At 39.1% G+C, this 23239-nt stretch overlaps 2 protein-coding genes across 2 annotated transcripts in view; both read left to right on the plus strand.

Moving 5' to 3' along the window:
- Nucleotides 1–5286, plus strand: part of mdm1 (Mdm1 nuclear protein) — a gene marked incomplete at both ends in the record, with an annotated part of 15800 nt that extends 10514 nt beyond the window's left edge. Inside the window, 2 exons of the mRNA XM_079294470.1 lie at nt 4973–5044; nt 5137–5286. Of these exons, the coding sequence (XP_079150596.1) occupies nt 4973–5044; nt 5137–5153 (89 nt within the window). The remainder of the gene's footprint in view (nt 1–4972; nt 5045–5136) is intronic.
- A 789-nt stretch (nt 5287–6075) lies between these two features.
- LOC306795824 (uncharacterized protein) lies at nt 6076–7851 on the plus strand. The gene is made up of 3 exons (XM_079294471.1): nt 6076–6351; nt 6912–6971; nt 7602–7851. The coding sequence occupies exons 1-3, from the start codon at nt 6280–6282 to the stop codon at nt 7704–7706; spliced, it is 237 nt and encodes a 78-aa protein (XP_079150597.1). The 5' UTR covers nt 6076–6279; the 3' UTR covers nt 7707–7851.
- The last annotated feature ends 15388 nt before the right edge of the window (nt 7852–23239 follow it).

Genomic DNA, 23239 nt, shown 5'->3' on the forward strand with positions numbered 1-23239 from the left:
AGTCTGGAGTCTAGAGTCTAGATACTGGAGTCTAGATACTGGAGTCTGGAGTCTAGAGTCTGGATACTGGAGTCTAGATACTGGAGTCTGGAGTCTAGAGTCTAGATACTGGAGTCTAGGTACTGGAGTCTGGAGTCTAGAGTCTAGATACTGGAGTCTAGATACTGGAGTCTGGAGTCTAGAGTCTAGATACTGGAGTCTAGAGTCTGGAGTCTGGAGTCTAGAGTCTGGAGTCTAGATACTGGAGTCTGGAGTCTGGAGTCTAGGTACTGGAGTCTGGAGTCTGGAGTCTGTCGAGCTCTGTTGTGCAATAGTTAGTGAGAATAATGTATTTTATATCGATGAGTAATGTGACTCATAAACATTTTGTTACCAAAAACAACAATATCTGTTTGTGTTTGTCTTCTCTGGTTCCTCCTGAAGGAAAGAAGTTTAGAGGAAGTTTCCCTAAAAACTTGACGTACTTTCCGTTTCTTCTTCCTCTAAATAGTTTCATCGTCCGGCTGAACCTCCAGTAAATACATACGCTGAATTAATAATTAATAAATACATACGCTGAATTAATGATTAAATACATAAGATGAATTCATATTTAATAAATACAGCAAGGAAGGACTATATGCAGCAAAGTAAAATAATACGGGTTTGTTCTACTGTGGGTAATAAAAGCTTTGTGTTCACGATATCAAATGAAATTAAAATAAATTAAATTCAGAAGATCAAAATGAACAACAAGGAGCAGAAGCAAGTTCTATGAACTCACAATTAATTATCAAAGATATTCACACATATTTGTAAAAATAATTAATGTGAAAGACATTTAATAAACACAACTTTACCTGACTGCTAGTTTGATCTTTCATGTGATGTGATATTTGTCGAAAGTACGTCAGAACCAGATGTCAAGACTTTAAACCAGAGTCACACTAAATATCATCTTTGGGTACAAATGGGTTCAATTTATCATAAAACAGACAAAACATCATTATTAGAAAAGAAGAAAAGATCAAAACAAGCTTGTGAACGTATTAAAACATTTATTTGTTGAGTTTTTTTAGATGAATATAGTGAAGTATAAAGAACAATATTTACCTCAGATGTGGAGTAGAAGTATAAAGTATAAATATAGAAATACTCAACGGAAGTACAAGTACCTCGGAATTATACTTAAGTACAGCACTGTACTGTACTGTACTTCCTCTAATCTGCCGTTTTCTATTTATAGTCTTTATTAATTTGGGATTTCACAACAAAGTTCCAGACAATATTATCTTTATTATCAGTCTTTAAAATAAATGTTGCTGCAGTCGGATGTCGTAGAGGAGGAAGAACAAACATCGTCATCATCACTTCCTCTGGACATGGACCGATTACCTGGCAACAACTCACACACGCACGCGCGCACACACACACACACACACACAGACACACACACACACACACACACAGCCACACACGCGCACGCACACGCACACACACACACACACACACAGACACACACACACGCACACACACACACACAGACACACACACACACACAGACGCACGCACACGCACACACACACACACAGACACACACACACACACACACACACACACACACACACAGACACACACGTCTACCAACAATCAGGAATGACCTGCAGCTGAACCAGCTGACTGTGAATTCCCCTCCTGTGGATTTATGTGTGTGTGTGTGTGTGGGGGGGGGGGGGGGGGGGGGGAGTTGTTGTATAAACTTCCCCTCTGTTGAAGAGAAACTCGTCCAACCAGCTCTGATAGATTCATCACGTTACGCAACATTTAATCGTCAACAAACCTCAATTAACTGTTATTGTTTTTTAATTATATGGCACTTAAAATGAGGACAAGGTAAAACAATGATTAAGAGGAAACAATTTTGTAACACTGTATGTTTTCATGATGCAATAACTACAACAAATATGGAGTCAGTCGTTTATGATTTGTTTTCAGCTGCAAGATTTACTTTTTTAAATATTAATACCAATCGTTTTTATGATCGTCTCAATAACAACAATAGAAAGACGTGCTGATCGACGGCACATTTATGAGAAATAACACTTCTCAATATATATATATATACACCGGTACTGTATAATATATCATTACCAGGACCAGAGGCCGACTTCATAAGAACCTCATGATCCAACTGGTATAAACTGTTGGACAGTCTGCAGTACATTTCAAACAGAGATAAGGAAACACAAGACCTTATGTCACAGCTGTGTATCATCTGCATAACAGTGAACATCAGCACTGTAATCAGTACTGGAGATGATTTCCCCACAGAGAAGCTTTTGAATAGAGATCATCAGAGGACCCAGGATTGACCCCTGTGGGACCCTGTGGGGGGGGGGGGGGGGGGGGGGACAAAAAAAGATCAATAACAATGTTTAATATGTGCTTTATGTCTAAAAATAGATTTAAAACTTCAGTAATGTGTTTAAAATACATTAATATTGAAAAATTACTCAGATTCAGTTTTTACATTTTTAGCTCTTGACACTTAACAAGGAACGATCTTTTTTATTAGTTACGAGCACTAAATAATAATTACAGTCCTGTAAAGTGTTAAATGTGTTAAAGCTGCATTCTCTCTAGTGTCCACCAGGGGGCGACTCCTCTGGTTGTATCGAAGTCTATGAGTCTCTTGATTTATTACCTATTTATTACTTTTCGTCTTACAACTTTAACTCTTTTCACTGTTTTCACTTCATGAAAAATGAATTGTCAAATTTTGAGCCCGTAAACATGTCTTATTCTCAGTTTTGGGTTGTACTTAGCTCCGCCCTCTCGTGGCAAAGTAACAAATCAAGATGGCTACGGCCTCTAAGATAAAAGCCAAAATGCTGAACTCACAGCTTCAACCAATGAGTGAAGTCAGAATGACTACGTCTACTTCTATAAAATATATATATATTTATATACTGTATATATATATATACAGGATGTATGTATATGGAGTCAAAAAAAATATTTTACACACATGTATATATGTATATGTATATATCATATCATAATTTCTAACCACACTTACGTCTGTATATATAGATATATAAACAAACTGAATGCATCAAGGTGCTTAATATGGAAAATAAAGTAGCACTTAAAGTCCAGATAATTATTGAAATAAAAGCCCAAAATACAATAAAATAAATTAGATAACATATTGGAACTGGAGAAATGAATTGTAGATAACAGCTTGTAATAATAATAATAATAAATAATACCTAAAATAAATCTCAATGGCTTCTGCTGGAGTGACGGCACTCTGTATACTAGATCACATCAAATATCATTTTATTTATTTGTTCCTACTTTTGAACAGTCACAAGAACAAATACAACAAAATGACATGTTTGTTATTGTGAATGAAACCTCCTCTGAGTGAGATTATCTTTATCGTTATTGTCTTTATTAAAACACGTTTTGTGGATTTATCTCCAGACTTCCAGCCGCTCTGCTCAGCTCATCATGTCGCTGGTTATTTCCCTTTCTTTGTTAACTGGGTGTTCCACTTCACTCCTCTTCTCACTAGGTACAACGTGTTGCAAGATGTCATGACTAACCTCCCTTTTTGTGACGCACTAGACACATAAAACCTCATTTGATGAGTTTGTGGAACCAATTTTTAAATAATTAGAAGCAATAGAAGCAGCATTTTGATGAGAAATGAAAGACGAAGTCTCTTTTGTCCATTAAATAGGTCTAAAGTGTGACCTGATATCACTGAGATGTCTATCTAGCCGTCTCTGAGGGATTCACACACCCACAACCAACACAATAAATGAAAATTAGAAAAGAAAAAGCACCCGGACACTCGATCCTTTAACTTCACACCCGGAAAATCATAAGCTGCCAAGAAAATAACTGCCTGACAGGAAAATACTGGCGTTCTAAAAAGAGAGTGGGAAACATTGGCATCGATCATTGAGCCCAGCGCCTCGTCTTCCTCTGTAGTGGCTTCAGGTTTAAGTGGCCCGCTGTGTGGTGGAGTCCCACAGGGGTCAATCCTGGGTCCTCTGATGATCTCTATTCAAAAGCTTCTCTGTGGGGAAATCATCTCCAGTACTGATTACAGTGCTGATGTTCACTGTTATGCAGATGATACACAGCTGTGACATAAGGTCTTGTGTTTCCTTATCTCTGTTTGAAATGTACTGCAGACTGTCCAACAGTTTATACCAGTTGGATCATGAGGTTCTTATGAAGTCGGCCTCTGGTCCTGGTAATGATATATTATACAGTACCGGTATATATATATATATTGAGAAGTGTTATTTCTCATAAATGTGCCGTCGATCAGCACGTCTTTCTATTGTTGTTATTGAGACGATCATAAAAACGATTGGTATTAATATTTAAAAAAGTAAATCTTGCAGCTGAAAACAAATCATAAACGACTGACTCCATATTTGTTGTAGTTATTGCATCATGAAAACATACAGTGTTACAAAATTGTTTCCTCTTAAACATTGTTTTACCTTGTCCTCATTTTAAGTGCCATATAATTAAAAAACAATAACAGTTAATTGAGGTTTGTTGACGATTAAATGTTGCGTAACGTGATGAATCTATCAGAGCTGGTTGGACGAGTTTTTCTCTTCAACAGAGGGGAAGTTTATACAACAACTCCCCCCCCCCCCCCCCACACACACACACACACTCTGATAAAAAAAAAAGGAAGTGATGTCACCGGAGAAGTACAATTAAAAATACTCTTTTAGAGAATCGAGTTTGTCGTCACACCTTGACGATTAATTTCCTCTGTGTAAGTGACAGTAAACACAGATTTTACCAGCTCAGCACTGACCTGTGTGCGTGTGTGTGTATTTGTGTGTGTGTGTGTGTGTGTATGTGTGTGTGTGTGTGTGTGCGTGCGTGTGTGCGTGCGTGCGTGTGTGTGTGTGTTGTGGGTTTTTGGATGGTTACCTGTCCTATATTTGAGCAGCGGTGGGCGGAGGACTGATCTGTATAAAGAGAGGAGGCAGAGAGACGTCTTCACTACAGCATCCACTGACAGGTGAGGAAACACACAGATGCATCCGATTCATAGTTTAATGTTTTATTTAATAAAACTTATAAGTGATTTTAAATCTGTTTTCTGTCTTGCAGTTGAAAAACCTCTCTGACTCTGACTGAAAGTCGTGAAGATAATTCATCCACCTGAACCATGAAGCTCGTCGCCGTCACACTCGCCTCTTTCGTCCGTCCGGCCGCCGCCGTGCTCGTCCTCCTGCCGCTGCTTCTGATTGGCTGGGCCGGGGCAGCAGCGCTCCCATTGGACCAGCCGCTCAGCCAGCCGCTGAGAAACAGGGAGACGTACCAGGCAGTCCGGGACGTGTCGCAACACGTGAGTGGTCAATTTTAACAAGTATATTTGAATTGTTTTAAGTGGGTATTTTATTGTGATGACAAAGAAGTATTTCATCAGTAAAAGTAACAAAATACTACAAGTAAAAGTCCTGCATTCACAATCAGATTTATGTTAAAGTACAAAAAATATACTTAAAGCAGAAGCAACCTTGTCTACATTATAGTATGATATTTGTATGAGTATTATTATTTGTAAGCAGTATTTTAATGTTGCAGCGTGTAACTACTTTGTATGTTGTTCGGTTAATTGTGAAACCTGAACCTGCAAAGTAACTGAAGATAGTGAAGTATTTGCTTCAGAATTCAGGTGATGTAAAGGTATCATGTTGCATGAAGTTTAAACACTTCAGTAAAGTACAAGTACATTCAAATTGTACTTAAATACAATTGTTTATAAGTTACTTTTAATTCTAGAAGTTTAATTGTAGAAAAATGGCTTTAAATCTCAGAATTGAGGCTTTAATCGTATTAACTTTTAAAATATTGTTTTGCTTATCAAAGCAGAAGAAGAAATAAAATGTGACGAATCCAAATGATAAAAACCTTTTAGCGGCTTTATTTTAGGTTCCTGGTCAACGTTTGAGGTGTTCTCTGAGCAGCTTGTTAGCATTGTTGATACTAATGTGGTTTCCTGCCTCTCCAGGCTCAGAACGCGCAGACGGAGGACGAATCCAGCGTCAGACTGATGCCCAGAGTCAACATCGACCAGGTGAGAATCATCCCGTGATGTTTACCACCAATAAACAAATCATCAGCAGAACATCGAGGTAAACGTTCGACCTCTGACCTCTCCGTATCCTCCAGGACCACCTGAAGATCTGCTGCCTTCACGCCAACATCCTGGACTTCTACCTGAACAACATCCTGCATCAGCACGACAGCATGCATCCCAACATGCACCGGCTGAAGAACGACCTCACCCGCGTCAGCGAGGACCTGCAGTCCCACGGCTGTGTGAGTGTTTCATTCTGCTGCTGATGTGAAGCTGGTTAGCTTAGCTTAGCATAAAGACTGGAAACGGGGGGAAGCTAGCCAGTGCAAAGTTAAGAAATGCGACAATTTGCTGTTTAGGTGAGAGATAGATAAGAAGATTGATACCACAGTGATTATGAATCTGCAGCTAGCAGCTGGTTAGCTTAGCTTAGCATGAAGACTGGAAACGGGGTAAAATCTAGCCTGGCTCTATCCGAAGTTAAGAAACACGCTTTTTTACTTTCTTGGTTAGAGTTAGCTGAAAATATTGATACCGCAGTGATTAAGCATCTGCAGCTAGTTAGCTTAGCATAAATACTAGAAACAGGGAGGACAGCTAGCATGGAAACAGTTATAGTATGTCGTTTTATGGGGGTAACGTGTCGGACTACTTCTTGTTTTCCCTTGTTTCCACTCTTTATGCTAAGCTAAGCTAACCGTCATCATTCATATTTACATAGACTGTCAGCAAGCAAAGCCCAAAAGGTTAACAGCTGCTAACCTGCGCTATGCTAACCTGCGCCTCCTGTCTGTCTCTCCAGAACGTGACTCACTATCACGATCATCATCACGCTGTGGCGTTTCGCAGGAAGCTGAACCAGGTGAGATTTCACTCCCTAAATAATGACACTTTATTAAACTATGATTCACATCTATATATACGTAACCTGATATTATCTCACGATAACAAGCTTAACACACCAAATATGACAAGATAGTTATAATATTGCTTCATTTTGTGACACATTTAATCATTTGATCGACATTTGATCGACAATTATTTTCATTATGAATTAACATTTAGGACTTTAATTCCAGAATTTTGACTTCTAGTTTTAAATCTTAAACTTATTCCGTAATTCTTCTACTATTTTCTGCCATTTTATGGACCAAACTAATTGATTAATTGAGAAAACAATCAGCGGATTAATCGATAATGAAAACAACTGTTATAGAGCGTCATGAACTCCTGAAAACAGCTGTTTATCAAACAGCTGTTTATCAAACAGCTGTTTATCAAACAGCTGTTCATCAAACAGCTGTTCATCAACCAAAAACAAACAGAAAGGAAATAGCGCATTAATCGGGGACTATTTTCAGCGCAGGATGAATCCACATTTGGTGTTCTAGTGAGTTTTTATGGCAGCAGGACGTCTAATAAACCACAGAAGAAGATAATCGGTCCTTTGTGTGCGTTTCTATTGTTTCTAATGTGACTCTGTTGTTTTCAGATGGGAGGAGAGCGAGGGATGAACAAAGCGGTGGGAGAGATCGACATCCTGTTCACTTACCTGCAGGACTTCTGCATCCAGCCCAGAAACAACACCGCCATCTAACGCCCGTTTCTACTGTTTCTACTGAACTCTATTTATCATATTTATCCCCTTTTATAACAGACACTTTCATACTTTTATTTATTATGGATCTATTTCATTTGAGAACGTATTTAACTGTGTTTTTTGATACAGTATTTATTTGTGACTGGATTAGTTATTGATCTATTTATTGATCAGAGTTTCGATGCTCTGGTTTTGACCATGTTGCCATTTCATGGCTCATTAATATGAAGGAGTTACAGTATTTAAACGTTGCAATGAATCGACTGTGTCACGAGATTTACTTGAAAACAAATAAAGTTTGGTTTTGAATGTGAACGTTGCCTCGTCTTTCTGCTGGTGTAGTAGTAGTAGTAGTACTAGTAGTAGTAGTAGCCGTACTAGTACTAGTAGTAGTAGTAGTACTAGTAGTACTAGTAGTAGTAGTAGTAATAACCCTGATATTCTGACTGAACTCATTTTATTTCTTTATGTTTTCATTTGGAAGCTTTGGAAACATGTTGTGGGAGCAGTTAACTTCATATTAGTCACGTTTATTCAATTTATGTTATTATATTTATATACAACTGTAAAGATCTCGTCCAGTTGAAGACATTCTGAGGTCGTTATTCTGAAGAAGACGTTCTCATCATTCAGAGATTAAAACGTCTTCTCTCAGACTGGAGGAGATAAAACATCCCAACAACACGTTCAGTGAGTTTAATCAACACTTCTCATCTCTGACCGTTTGTGGTGATTTTAACAAACAGTGTGGCAGTTTGGAGTGACTCATATGTCACCAGTGTGTGTGTGTGTGTGTGTGTGTGTGTGTGCGCTCTGGGCAGTAAGTACTTTTTATTTTAATAAAAGTAGCAACATGTTCCTGAGTTATGCAGAATGGAATCACTTTAATTAAGGTGGAGCTCATTTTAATTTAATTTAATTTAAAAGACATTAAAAAGATATTTATTTTTTTTTGTCCCTGAACAATTTGATTGCACTTAATAAGATGAAATAAATAGAAGTGAAATAATAAAGTGACATTTAAACAATAGTGTTATCAATGAATTTTAATCTGAAATGAATAAAAAAGAAACAGACATGTCCATGATAATGTTTCCTATTATATATATCTGTACATCGCTATCGTTATGATAAGTTTTATCAGATCAAAGTAGATCTTATCTGATGACACACACGCACACACACGCACACACACACACGCACACACACACACACGCACACACACACACACACGATGCCCTTTATATCAAACTGGTGCAGAAACCTGCAGAAGCCTCAAGAAGACGAGACCTACTTACCTACTTTCAATCGTGTAGGTTTGTTCTCAGCTCACTGTGTGTGTGTGTGTGTGTGTGTGTTTGTGTGTGTGTTTGTTTGTTTGTGTGTGTGTGTGTGTTTGTTTGTGTGTGTTTGTTGGGGGGGGGGGGGGGGGGGGTTCCCGTCCCTTTCGTGACCAAAGAACAACTTAAAGACAGATTCATGTTCTTCAACCTCTCACTGCAAACTCCAGACCATCAAAGTTCCCCATGTGGTTTATTGTGTTTGTTTTCATGAACCAGAACCAGAACCAGGACCGCTTACCAGCAGGTCTCCCCGGATGTTCCCTGCTCCGTTCCTGTGGATTTAAAGGAACAGTACAGCTAAAAACTATTTCATTCAACACGGTCCCTCCAGAGACTCTAAAGTTATTAAAGAGAGCGGAGCTCTTACAAAATAAAAGCATATAAGTGCGACCAGACTTCAACGGAGCACGGACAAAAGACGACAACGGTTGTAAAACATTTGGGGGGAACTTTAGGAAAAGTCCGTTGCAGCAGAAGATTCTTTCACGGAAGGACATTTTGAAAAAAGAGCTTTGTTCAGCAGGAGCTCAGGTGTGTTTGGATTTCTCCATCAGAAATACGGCCTTACCTGCGTGACGTCATCACTGGGGATTTCCCCACACAGGTGACAACAGGAAGTACAGTAAGAACAGCAAACTACCCTGTATGTGTGTGTGTCTGTGTGTGTGTGTGATAAGATCTATATTTAACCGAGCTCTTTGTGTCGAGACGGAAGCAGGAAACAGTTTACACGAGCTGCACAAAGACGTCTGAGGTGGAAGCCCCCAAATAACGAGCAACAGCTCGTAAAGATGCCTGTTGATGACGTAGTACAGAGCTAATTATATACTAAATAGGAATATAAATACATAACTTCTATGTACTATGAGGAAACGCTCAACACAGACAAATAAACATCTGGGAAGGAAGAAGGACAATTCAATCATTTAAAGAGAATAATAAATAAACATTGATAATTAAACTATATAACAATATTCTACCTTATGAACCAAAAATCTCATCTGGACAATTTCCATTTTCTTGTCATATATCATTTGTTTTAAGACATATATTTTGCTATCGGTATGAATTTAGTTACTCTAGATTTGGGGAATAATAATGCTGCAGGTTTAGGAACTAGAGTTCCCTTAATTTGGGGCTTTTTAGGATTTAGTGTAAACAGGAAGTACAATGTTGCATGAGGTCAAGTTAGCAATGTAAGCTAGCTGTGAGCTAATACAACATGAGCCTAGTTTATTTACCTGTATTTGTTTATATTTTGTCAACTTGGCAACATTAAACTTATGCCGAATTATCAATTAGCAGTTCATGTTTGTAATGCACTCTTTGATGTACAGACAACTATCACTGGATTACTTTGATACTGAAGACAACTTAAAAACGTGAAGATTCTCAGGCATGTCTGGAACTTTTTTGAATATGTTACTATGATTAAGCGGACGTTTGTACTCAGTGGAGGTTGGACGTAAATATATATTCAGGAAGTGTAAGTCACACCGATTATAGAAATGAGTTTTTCATGTCTGTGTGATATAACGCAATTTGAGGTAATGGCGCGAAAAGGGTTTTGGAGTAGCTGCTGTTTGCCTAGCCGTCGTTAGCCTATCCGCTGTTAGTTAGCCGTCGTTAGCCTATCCGCTGTTAGTTAGCCGTCGTTAGCCTATCCGCTGTTAGTTAGCCGTCGTTAGCCTATCCGCTGTTAGTTAGCCGTCGTTAGCCTATCCGCTGTTAGTTAGCCGTCGTTAGCCTATCCGCTGTTAGTTAGCCATCGTTAGCCTATCTGCTGTTAGTTAGCCGTCGTTAGCCTATCCGCTGTTAGTTAGCCGTCGTTAGCCTATCCGCTGTTAGTTAGCCGTCGTTAGCCTATCCGCTGTTAGTTAGCCGTCGTTAGCCTATCCGCTGTTAGTTAGCTGCCGTTAGCCCAGCTGCCGTTAGCGAGGATTGAGACTAGTGGTGGTGTTAAAGGCTTGTTGTTAAATCAGCTAAAACAATGAAATTATCCAGTATTTATAAATACTCTAATTATCATTATCATGTTATTGCTATTTATAAATGTGTGTAAATAAATAGCTTCAATCTATTCAGGTGATTAGCTTCATATTCACCTGTAGGCCTTTTCACTCTGCTACATTTGACTCCAATAATAGATTGTTTCACTATCAGCTCTACAATTGAAACAGGAATGTCTTTGTTGTTTCTGGTATTGTCCTCCTCACCTCATTTTATTTTCTGAACAATGATGTATGTCACAGCGTTCAGACAATATCTACAAACCAAGTCGGGAAAAAACATTTCTTAATTCTGGGTCGGGACTTTTTGACGTCTACAGTATCTCACCATCGGCAGCAGTTCAAGGTAAAACTAAATTGTATCTCTAATAAAGATGGTTAAGTGATGTAAATGGACGTAATTGTTGTGTTTACACCTAATCTAACCAGAAATACGCAGCTAGCATACTATTTCTGTCAGCTATTTCTTTTTTTAGGCTATTCTTAATGTTTTTTTTGGGTAAAAAAAGCTAAATTTATCACAATGTACCCTCTTGAGTTCTAATGTAAACTTAAACAGCATCATTTATGTTATAATGCATTGATTAAAGGCCCTGTGGATGGGGGGGGGGGGGTGGGGGGTTAACGCTACAACCAAATTATTAGTGCTAGTTGGCAAACATTAGCATGCTAACATGCTGAAGTAAACAATGGCTATGTTTACGGGCACACAAATATACAACTATTATCCAGAATATTATCATATTCTGAATATGATATGGATCATGTAAATAGCATATTCCAAACGGAAAATGATCTTATTGTAACGTGGGATATTGTAATTTTGGCATTTTTAAACATATATTATCTCAGTCCGACTGACAAACGCACCTACTTTTAAAAACATAATTCTAGACTTTCGAGAGAGATATCAACAGGTTTTCAAATATTATAAATATCACAACGCCGACCTTATTAAGAAGGTGTTTGAAGGTATGAAAGAGAGAGGCTGTGTTCATATGGGGGCGTTTTACGAGTATGCACAGCTGCATGCAAACAGGAATATATATGTAGTTTGTTTACATGTAAACAGTTGAGTGGGAATATTGTTTTATTTCGTGCATGTTAACGTAGTCGTCCCAGCTGAACATGAGCATGTCTGCCTCTGACATACGTGTGTTTATTTACATTAATTATCTTTTCATTTGTCCTGAATATGATAAATAAAGTTAAATGTAAGAGTTGATGCAGTGTCCTTCCACTCTGCAGGTTCGTCAGGTCTTCGTGAGACAAAGAGGAAAAGTCTCACTTCCACTTGCTCTCAGCTCCGGTTCAGTCACATATTTTTGTGCATCCATGCATTTAATAAATCTCCTGCATATCACGTTCAGGTCTACAGGCACTACGGAGTCACCTGGACTGTTGGAGGAGACTGGAGCATCTGTGTGTTTGTGAAACAGAAGTGTTGGATGCCGCCTGTCGACCAGAAGACAGAAGCCGTCACGTTATGTGGGTCGAACAGCGTCTCTCTCAAATCTGCTGCGTGGAGGAAAAAACAAAACCCTGCACAGTCACCGCTTCCCGGCTAAGTTGACAAAACCGCAACCTACTTCTATCTGACCGCACATCTAAAACCTGCTTACCAAATTAACGCCGCCGACGTCATCAGAGACGGTGAAATCTGATTTATTTACTAATGCTGCAACACACTATTATTTTTAACTGTCATAATAGTGACGAGTGCCCTTCACAATGTCTCAGACGCTTTTAAAATGTCTTGTTCTGTTTGTTCAGCAGTCCAAAAGATAAATATAGTACATTTAAAGTGATATAAAACAGGGAAAAGCAGCAAATTTGATCAATCAAAAAGTGTGATTAATGAAAGACTTCTGACGAGTGCTGGAAGAATTACTCAGATCTTTTACTGTAATTTTCTGTCTCGCGATCAGAACAATAACAACAGACGTAGGTTGGTGACGTGGTGAAGGTCGGCATCTTTGATTACGGCCGTCGCCATCTTGTTTTTTGCAACCAGTGAACAGGAAGTGACCATATCTGGACTGAGGAGGAGAAACGGAGGTTGCCGCTGTGTCCCTACGTCACTCCTCCGCCAACTAAATATGACCACTCTCATTCACTGGTTGCAAATCCATGATGGCGATGGCCAAAACGACAAACTCGAGGCTTAAAAACGTCCACAAACCCAACGGGTGACGTCACGACGACTTCGTCCACTTCTTATATACAGTCTATAATACTGTCTCCAATAGTCCTCTCTATGTGAAACACAGTCACTCTACTGCACTTTCTACCAGTTTTAGAGGGTGCTGGTGCATTTCCCAGCATGCACTGCACGGGCTGATCACTTGTCAATCAACCAAAGGATGATTCGACAAAACAATAATTCTTACAGACAGTTTATCGTCAGTGTGGTTGCTTGACCTGGTTACTGTTCTGACTTCCAGGAAGTACCGTCAACACACACACACACACACACACACACACTTCGTCATGACCTGAACTTTTCTGTATTTGACTCAAACATCAAACATGTATTCATCGTCTTCTTCTTCTTCTCCTGCGGCGCCGGTGTGCTGACATCGTCTTTAATCTGGGTTGGACATCGAGCGACTCTGCGCTTTCTGAAACTCTCCAATTGGAGGGAAACAAATCCGCTGAGTCAAAGTTTCATTGGCTGCGTTGAGCCGAAGCCGCAACCTAGTTTTATCTGACTGCAGATCTTAAACACCAAAACCAGGTTTTTACCAAGAGGCGACCGTTAAAACCGAACAGGAAGTGACATCACAGGAGGAGAGGAAGGAGGCGAGGAAAGAGGAAAACCAACAGGTGGAGATAATGAATAAAACAAGGGAAGATGAGGAGAAAGGAGGAGAAGGAGGGAAGGAAATCAAGAAAGGAGGCCTGGAGGAGAGTTGATAACAACGTTAAATAAAGAGGAGAAAAAAGGAAGGGAAGAAGACAACAGGAGGAGAGGAGGAGAAAATATTAAGGAGGAAAGAGGAGATTAAGGAAGGAGGCCAGCAATGAGAAATAGAGGAGGAAATTAGAAGAGAGGAGGTGAAAGAGGAGAGAGTAAAGGAGAGTAAAGGGAAGGTGACATCAGCAGGGACAGTCCATAGATATTTGCTGCAGTGAGTCAGTGATATTACTTATTACTAGTTTCTGAAACACGAGAGGAGGCAGAAGAAGAAGTAAAGAGGGGGAGGAGGGGGGGGAGGAGGAGGAAGAGGAGGTATAAATGTGGCAGAGAGGGGACAACCTGCTACAGTTGAAGATGGCTCTCCTCTTCGTCAGGACGTCTGTTCTCTCTCTGCTCCTCATCCTCGTCGCCGGCGAGCTCGTCGCTTTGGCTGAGCGAGGACTCACCTGTCGACAGGAGATCCCCGCCGAGCTGATCCGAGACCTGTGGAGTCGCACCAGACTGCTGATTAACAAGCTGCCGGTAAGATCAATAACTGACCATCAATACCTCTGATTATTACCATCAATACCTCTGATTATTACCATCAATACCTCTGATTATTACCATCAATACCTCTGATTATTACCATCTATACCTCTGATTATTACCATCAATACCTCTGATTATTACCATCTATACCTCTGATTATTACCATCAATACCTCTGATTATTACCATCAATACCTCTGATTATTACCATCAATACCTCTGATTATTACCATCAATACCTCTGATTATTACCATCAATACCTCTGATTATTACCATCAATACCTCTGATTATTACCATATATACCTCTGATTATTACCATCAATACCTCTGATTATTACCATCAATACCTCTGATTATTACCATCTATACCTCTGATTATTACCATCAATACCTCTGATTATTACCATCAATACCTCTGATTATTACCATCAATACCTCTGATTATTACCATCAATACCTCTGATTATTACCATCAATACCTCTGATTATTACCATCAATACCTCTGATTATTACCATCAATACCTCTGATTATTACCATATATACCTCTGATTATTACCATCAATACCTCTGATTATTACCATCAATACCTCTGATTATTACCATCAATACCTCTGATTATTACCATCTATACCTCTGATTATTACCATCAATACCTCTGATTATTACCATCAATACCTCTGACCTCTGATTATTACCATCAATACCTCTGATTATTACCATCAATACCTCTGATTATTACCATCAATACCTCTGATTATTACCATCAATACCTCTGATTATTACCATCAATACCTCTGATTATTACCATCAATACCTCTGATTATTACCATCAACACCTCTGATTATTACAATCAATACCTCTGATTATTACAATCAATACCTCTGATTATTACCATCTATACCTCTGATTATTACCATCAATACCTCTGATTATTACCATCAATACCTCTGATTATTACCATCAATACCTCTGATTATTACCATCAATACCTCTGATTATTACCATCAATACCTCTGATTATTACAATCAATACCTCTGATTATTACCATCAATACCTCTGATTATTACAATCAATACCTCTGATTATTACAATCAATACCTCTGATTATTACCATCAATACCTCTGATTATTACCATCAATACCTCTGATGATTACCATCTATACCTCTGATTATTGCCATCAATACCTCTGATTATTGCGGTCTGTTAGATTATCAATCATACCTTGATAACTGTTATTGATTAGTATATCAATATGTCAGATTATTACTTTTATAGATCAAAGATTCATTTGTCTATTGATGTGTTGGTTTACCAACTTTGTATGTCAATAATAACTGTTATTGATTAGCCTAACAATATGTCAGTTTACTACCTTATAGGTCAGAAACAGCTGTTATTGATCAGGCAAAGGCAGAATCCATTCTTTCAAAATAAAAGCAGTTCTTTCAAAAATAAGAAAACACTTTCGTTGAGGGTTTACCACATTTTATCTGATCGTTACAGATTTATACACAACAGTTTCACATCCGATCATGACATCATTCATATTGATGAGTCATGCTGTGAATCAGCTGTTCAGTGTCAGACAGGAAGTGAACGTGTGAAAAACTGCAGTTTTTAAACCAGATCAAAGACTTTCTGATTGAAGCTCTTTTATTTCACTACCGGAGGAGAAAGAACATCAAAGAACATAATTTACATACAGTAATACTACTAATGTTATTACTGCTACTACTGTGGACACTAATACGAATACTACCACTGCTCCAAAGTATATTAAAATACTCACAAAGTACAGTGTTTCAGTGTAGTTTGAGTTACTTTATATTCTTGTCCTACATTTGCAGTTTTTATTCCTCTCCTGTAACATTATGCATAATGAGTGCTTTCAACATTTTGCTGATAGTACTTCTGTACTTTAACTTGTACTGGAGTACTTTACTTGGTGATATTAATACTTTTGCCAAAGGAACTCAGTATTTCTTCAATTGATTAATAACCATTACTTCAACTACTACTACTAACATAACTAATAATGAACATTGGTCAATTTGAATAAAAATGTATTTAACCATAAAATATTTTAAATAAAAAAGTAGATTATGTTTATGGACAAAAAAAGGTGTTTCAACTACATCTCATCAGTGTCCTCATCATGAGCTTTATTTCATGTATAATTGTGAAAATATTCCTGATGAGCTTATTTTACCTTTTGTGTATTTTATGGATGAAGTTGTATGTTTATTGTGATATTCTAAATATTGCAGCCTCCCTGTTTGGTCTCATTAATATTGTATATTGTGTATGTTTCTTAATGTTTTCTTAATGTAAATTATTTTCAAAACGATTTCAGTAACTCTCTTTCACGTTTGAAAAAAATATGAAAAATGATGTAAAAGGAAATATAAGATGATTTTGATATTTGTATATGCAGAAAGAAGAGAAATTCTCCAGGAGACGGAGACTTCTGCCCAAGTTCTGCACCAACTGTCCTGAGGTCAGTAAACCTGTCTGTCTGTTAACTGTCTGTCTGTTAACCTGTCTGTCTGTTGACCTGTCTGTCTGTTGACCTGTCCGTCTGTTGACCCGTCTGTCTGTTAACTGTCTGCCTGTTAACCTGTCTGTCTGTCTGTTGACCTGTCCGTCTGTTGACCCGTCTGTCTGTTACCTGTCTGTCTGTTACCTGTCTACCAGTATTGTCTTTGTATTTCCTGTAAAATGACCCTGAAATGACCTTTGGACAGACCCTCCCTGCCGGAGAGCAGTAAATCTTTCGGCCTGCAGCCGTAATAGTACCTGCTCGGTTTACCTCGACCTCAACCACAGCCGCATGTTCACCATCACCGATCTAATGCTGCGACTCCACAGAACCAGGTCTAACCAAAGCCCTGCAGCAGCACCTCCTCCTGCAGCACCTCCTCCTGCAGCACCTCCTCCTGCAGCCTTCTTCTTGAGTCTGTCTCAGGCAGCAGCTGTTGATAAGTGCGAGTCCTCCTCGGCAGAACTCGCCGCGCTGCCAAGCAGACAGCGCCTTCTTCCTCCTGTGATATTTGCAAATCATTTATTTAGGTGATTTGCAGACGTTCTGCGCAAAATTGTCTCGTTTCTATGCAAATGAGCAGCATTGCTAATTTACCCGTTTACACACCGAAGGCATTTTCGTCACAATACTTGTTTTTATCACGAATACTTTCACACAGAACGTGAATAATACACGCCGAAAAAGTACAGATGGGAACAAGGTTGATCTCATCTTGTGTTATTATGTTTTACTGAATTGTATTATCTTTTATTTTATGTTATTATCTTATTTTTTATTTTATAATATCTTTTATTTCGTTTTATTTTATTTTATTTGTGTACAAGAGGAGCTGATAATAAAGTAACACCTGCTGATGACGCTGTGCTCTCCTCCTCAGCGTATGATTGGCTGGCTGGAGATGCGGGAGTTGATTGACGTCTACCAGACGACTGTGTTCAGCAGAGGAGTCGTCCAGAAGCTCCTCCCCCTCCACTACAACGACCTGCTGTACCGCATCCAACACACACTGCAGCACTGTGTGAGTACAAGTACACACTCCACATGCTCAGACACACACACGCACAGACACACACACGCACACAGACACACACACGCACAGACACACACACGCACACAGACACACACACGCACAGACACACACACGCACAGACACACACACGCACAGACACACACACGCACACAGACACACACACGCACACAGACACACACACGCACAGACGCACACAGACACACACACGCACAGACACACACACACACACACACACACGCACAGACACACACACACACAAACACGCACAGACAGATTACTTATGTACACTGATTAATGTGTTTTGTGTACTTCTGCAGGTTTCTACCTCTAAACGTTCAGAATGGTTCAACATCATCAAGAAACTGGAAAGAAAAATAAAAAAGGTAAATATTTACTACCACTACTACTTTTTATAATATAGTAACTGCCATTGCTACTACTGTTACTACCAATAACACATTTACTACTACTACTGCATCTCCTGCTACAATTATTGCATTTACTACTACTGCTACTACTAATATTGTTTCTAATACAATTAATACTTCTATGCAAATGATTGTATTACTACTGGCACTAATGCTATTACGGCGCTACTACTGCTATTAATACTGCTAATACTACTAGTGATGCTACTTGTATTAGTACTGTCACTAATACTACTACTGTTGCTACGAATACTGTTTGTATGTATTTATTTATATTCATACCGTGTACTTATAAATATACCTCTGATACTACCTGTACCCATCTGCTGCAGAGGAGGAGAGACGAAGGAGTGCTGAAGGCCGTCGGAGAGTTCACCTTCATCCTCAGGTGGATTGATGAGCTGACTCAGCACCACATCCTGTAGAGCATCTTCATCATCGTTGTTAACCTCATCATCTTCATCGTTATCAACAACCTCATCATCTTCATCATCGTTGTTAACCTCATCATCTTCATCGTTATCAACAACCTCATCATCTTCATCGTCGTTGTTAACCTCATCATCTTCATCGTTATCAACAACCTCATCATCTTCATCATCGTTGTTAACCTCATCATCTTCATCGTTATCAACAACCTCATCATCTTCATCATCGTTGTTAACCTCATCATCTTCATCGTTATCAACAACCTCATCATCTTCATCGTCGTTGTTAACCTCATCATCTTCATCGTTATCAACAACCTCATCATCTTCATCATCGTTGTTAACCTCATCATCTTCATCGTTATCAACAACCTCATCATCTTCATCATCGTTGTTAACCTCATCATCTTCATCGTTATCAACAACCTCATCATCTTCATCATCGTTGTTACCAACCTCATCATCTTCATCATCGTTGTTAACCTCATCATCTTCATCGTTATCAACAACCTCATGATCTTCATCATCGTTGTTAACCTCATCATCTTCATCGTTATCAACAACCTCATCATCTTCATCATTGTTGTTACCAACCTCATCATCTTCATCGTTATCAACAACCTCATCATCTTCATCATTGTTGTTACCAACCTCATCATCTTCATTATCGTTGTTAACCTCATCATCTTCATCGTTATCAACAACCTCATCATCTTCATCATCGTTGTTAACCTCATCATCTTCATCGTTATCAACAACCTCATCATCTTCATCATTGTTGTTACCAACCTCATCATCTTCATCATTGTTGTTACCAACCTCATCATCTTTATTATCGTTGTTAACCTCATCATCTTCATCGTTATCAACAACCTCATCATCTTCATCATTGTTGTTACCAACCTCATCATCTTCATCATCGTTGTTAACCTCATCATCTTCATCGTTATCAACAACCTCATCATCTTCATCATCGTTGTTATCCTCATCATCTTCATCGTTATCAACAACCTCATCATCTTCATCATTGTTGTTACCAACCTCATCATCTTCATCATTGTTGTTACCAACCTCATCATCTTTATTATCGTTGTTAACCTCATCATCTTCATCATCGTTGTTATCCTCATCATCTTCATCGTTATCAACAACCTCATCATCTTCATCATCGTTGTTAACCTCATCATCTTCATCATCGTTGTTAACCTCATCATCTTCATCGTTATCAACAACCTCATCATCTTCATCATCGTTGTTACCAACCTCATCATCTTCATCATCGTTGTTAACCTCATCATCTTCATCATCGTTGTTAACCTCATCATCTTCATCGTTATCAACAACCTCATCATCTTCATCATCGTTGTTACCAACCTCATCATCGTGACCATATTACCAATCTCATCTTCATCATTATCAACAACCTCATCATCATTATTTTGAACCTCAAAGTATTGATCCGTCGTTTGAATATTATATTTTGTATTAATATAGTTTATTTTCAAAATAAGTTATTTTTTCAGAAAATATTTATTGTTTGTGTATTCACTGAATAAGTGTTAAAAGTACTTGAAACTTGTGTGTATTGAATTACGATGACGGAAGATATTTTAATATGAATTATTGTTGCTTTATTCATGTAAATTTTTCAAAATAAAACTAGATTTTAATCTTCATCACTGTTGACTGGTGGTGATTTCTAATCTCTGAAATAATCTGTACATTTGGAGTGTTGACTCCCTCTGCTGGTCGAGATTAGGTACAACACGTGAATATAAAGTGGGTGTTGTAACGAGGAAAGGAAGGAAGAGAGGAAAGGAAGCAATGAGGGTAATAGAAGAGGAGTAAAGGAGTGAAAAAAGAAGAGTAGAAAAGAGGAAACGAGAAAGTCAAAGGAAAGAAAAGATGCAGAACCAAATGTTATGAATGGAAATAAAAGTAAAGTTTCATAAAAGGTGAGCAGAAGAAATGAAAAAGGCAAAGAAAGAAATGCGGAAAGCTAGAAAGAGAAACATTTTTAAAATAAAGAAACGGTATTTGGAGTTTGAGATTTCGGGTTCGTGGAAGAACGAAGAATTCAAATAACGGTTTTACCCAAAATGCAAAACTGAGTCACGATCCGCTCCCTCAGCGGTCAGTGGAAACTCCGCCCCCACAGTGATGACGCAACACTGAACCGAACGCGTCAGCTCGACGAGAGCTGAGTCATTTTATTACTATTTACTATTTTTATTATTATTTATTTGATGACCTTGATGAGAGAGTGCAGTCGCTTTGCTGCTTGCTCTTGCCTCTGCTTACATTTTCTTGCATTTTCTTGCATTTTCTTGCTTCAATTTGCCAGATATATCACATATATCACTCTTCAACGTTTGAGTGAAGACAAATCCAGAAAGTCTTTGGATTGTTAGCTAATGCTAACTAGCAGCTAAGCTAAAGCTAAGTAGCAGCAAGATGCCTCCCTTCTCCACGGACGACTACTACAAACTCCTGCAGAAGATTGCAGTCCTGGAAACAAAAATCCACCGACTAGAAGTAAACGTGCTCAGATTATGGAAAACAACAAAGTGTGTTATCATAATTATGCAGACGACACACAAATCTACATAACTATGTCACCAGGGGACTATAATCCCATACAAGGGCTGCGTAACTGCATTGAACAAACCAACAACTGGATGTGCCAGAATTTTCTTCAATTAAACAAAGATAAAACAGAAGTAATTGTTTTTGGTACCAAAGACGAACAATTGAAAATCACCGCTCAGCTTCAGTCACTGATGTTAAAACCCACAAACCAAGCCAGAAATCTAGGTGTAGTTATGGATTCAGACCTCAACCTGAACAGCCATATCAAGACAATTACAAAATCAGCCTCCTATCACCTGAAGAATATATCAAGGATTAGAGGACTTATGTCTCAACAGGATTTGGAAAAACTTGTCCACGCATTTATCTTCAGCAGACTGGACTACTGTAACGGTGTGTTTACAGGTCTCTGTAAAAAGTCCGTCAGAAAGCTGCAGCTGATTCAGAACGCTGCAGCTCGAGTCCTCACTAAGACCAGGAGGGTGGATCACATCACTCCAGTTCTGAGGTCTTTGCACTGGCTTCCTGTCCAACAAAGAATTTACTTTAAAATCCTGCTGTTGGTTTACAAAGCACTGAATGGTTTCGGGCCAAAATACATCTCTGATCTGCTGCTACCTTATGAACCATCCCGACCCCTCAGGTCGTCTGGGACCGGTCTACTTCCTGTTCCCAGAGTCAGAACTAAACATGGAGAAGCAGCGTTCAGTTTTTCTGCTCCACATATCTGGAACAAGTCCCAGAAAGCTGCAGGTCTGCTGAGACCCTCAGCTCATTTAAATCAAGATTGAAGACTTTTCTGTTTGCTGCTGCCTTTAATTGAACCACATTCAATTCATATATTAATCAATTTCCTGCATTTCTGTATTTTATTTCTTGCACTGTTTCTTTAATTGTTTTTAAATCTCCTTTTCTTTTGCCTTATGTTTTGATGCTTTTAATGGTTTTATGTGAAGCACTTTGAATTACCTTGTTGAAATGTGCGATACAAATAAACTTGCCTTGCGGGATAAAATAAAAACGCTTTAAAAAAACTTCGAAAACGAGTTAAAAACGTGCAAAATACAGATTAATGCAACAGAAATATCAGATATGACAGAAAACATTTTACTGATCAATCAATACTTTTACTTATTTAGAGTTACTGTGAGGAACCTTTAACTGGTTCTGAACCAGTCTCAGTGTAGTCCTGATCCTCTATCTGAACCAGTCTCAGTGTAGTCCTGATCCCCTACAGACCTCGATCAGTACAGAGACCATCAGAGAGAAGATGGTCTGTTTCTATAGAGTTGTTCTTGATGCTCGTCATCGGAGCCACCGGGTCGGATTCTGGTGAAACCAGATGAACTCATGCAGGTTCACCAGAACCTCCTTCAGCTCAGACTCCAGCAGAGACCGGTCCACCGTAGACAGACCCAGATCCTCCAGCAGAGACCGGTCCACCGTGGACAGAGTCAGATCCTCCAGCAGAGACCGGTCCACCGTGGACAGACTCAGATCCTCCAGCAGAGACCGGTCCACCGTGGACAGACCCAGATCCTCCAGCAGAGACCGGTCCACCGTGGACAGACCCAGATCCTCCAGCAGAGACCGGTCCACCGTGGACAGACCCAGATCCTCCAGCAGAGACCGGTCCACCGTGGACAGACCCAGATCCAGAGCTCCGGAGGAGGAGGAGAGCTCAGCTCCTGGCAGCAGCAGCG

The sequence above is a fragment of the Melanostigma gelatinosum genome (genome assembly GCF_949748355.1).
Source record: "Melanostigma gelatinosum genome assembly, chromosome: 22".
In the NCBI taxonomy this organism is placed as follows: domain Eukaryota; kingdom Metazoa; phylum Chordata; class Actinopteri; order Perciformes; family Zoarcidae; genus Melanostigma; species Melanostigma gelatinosum.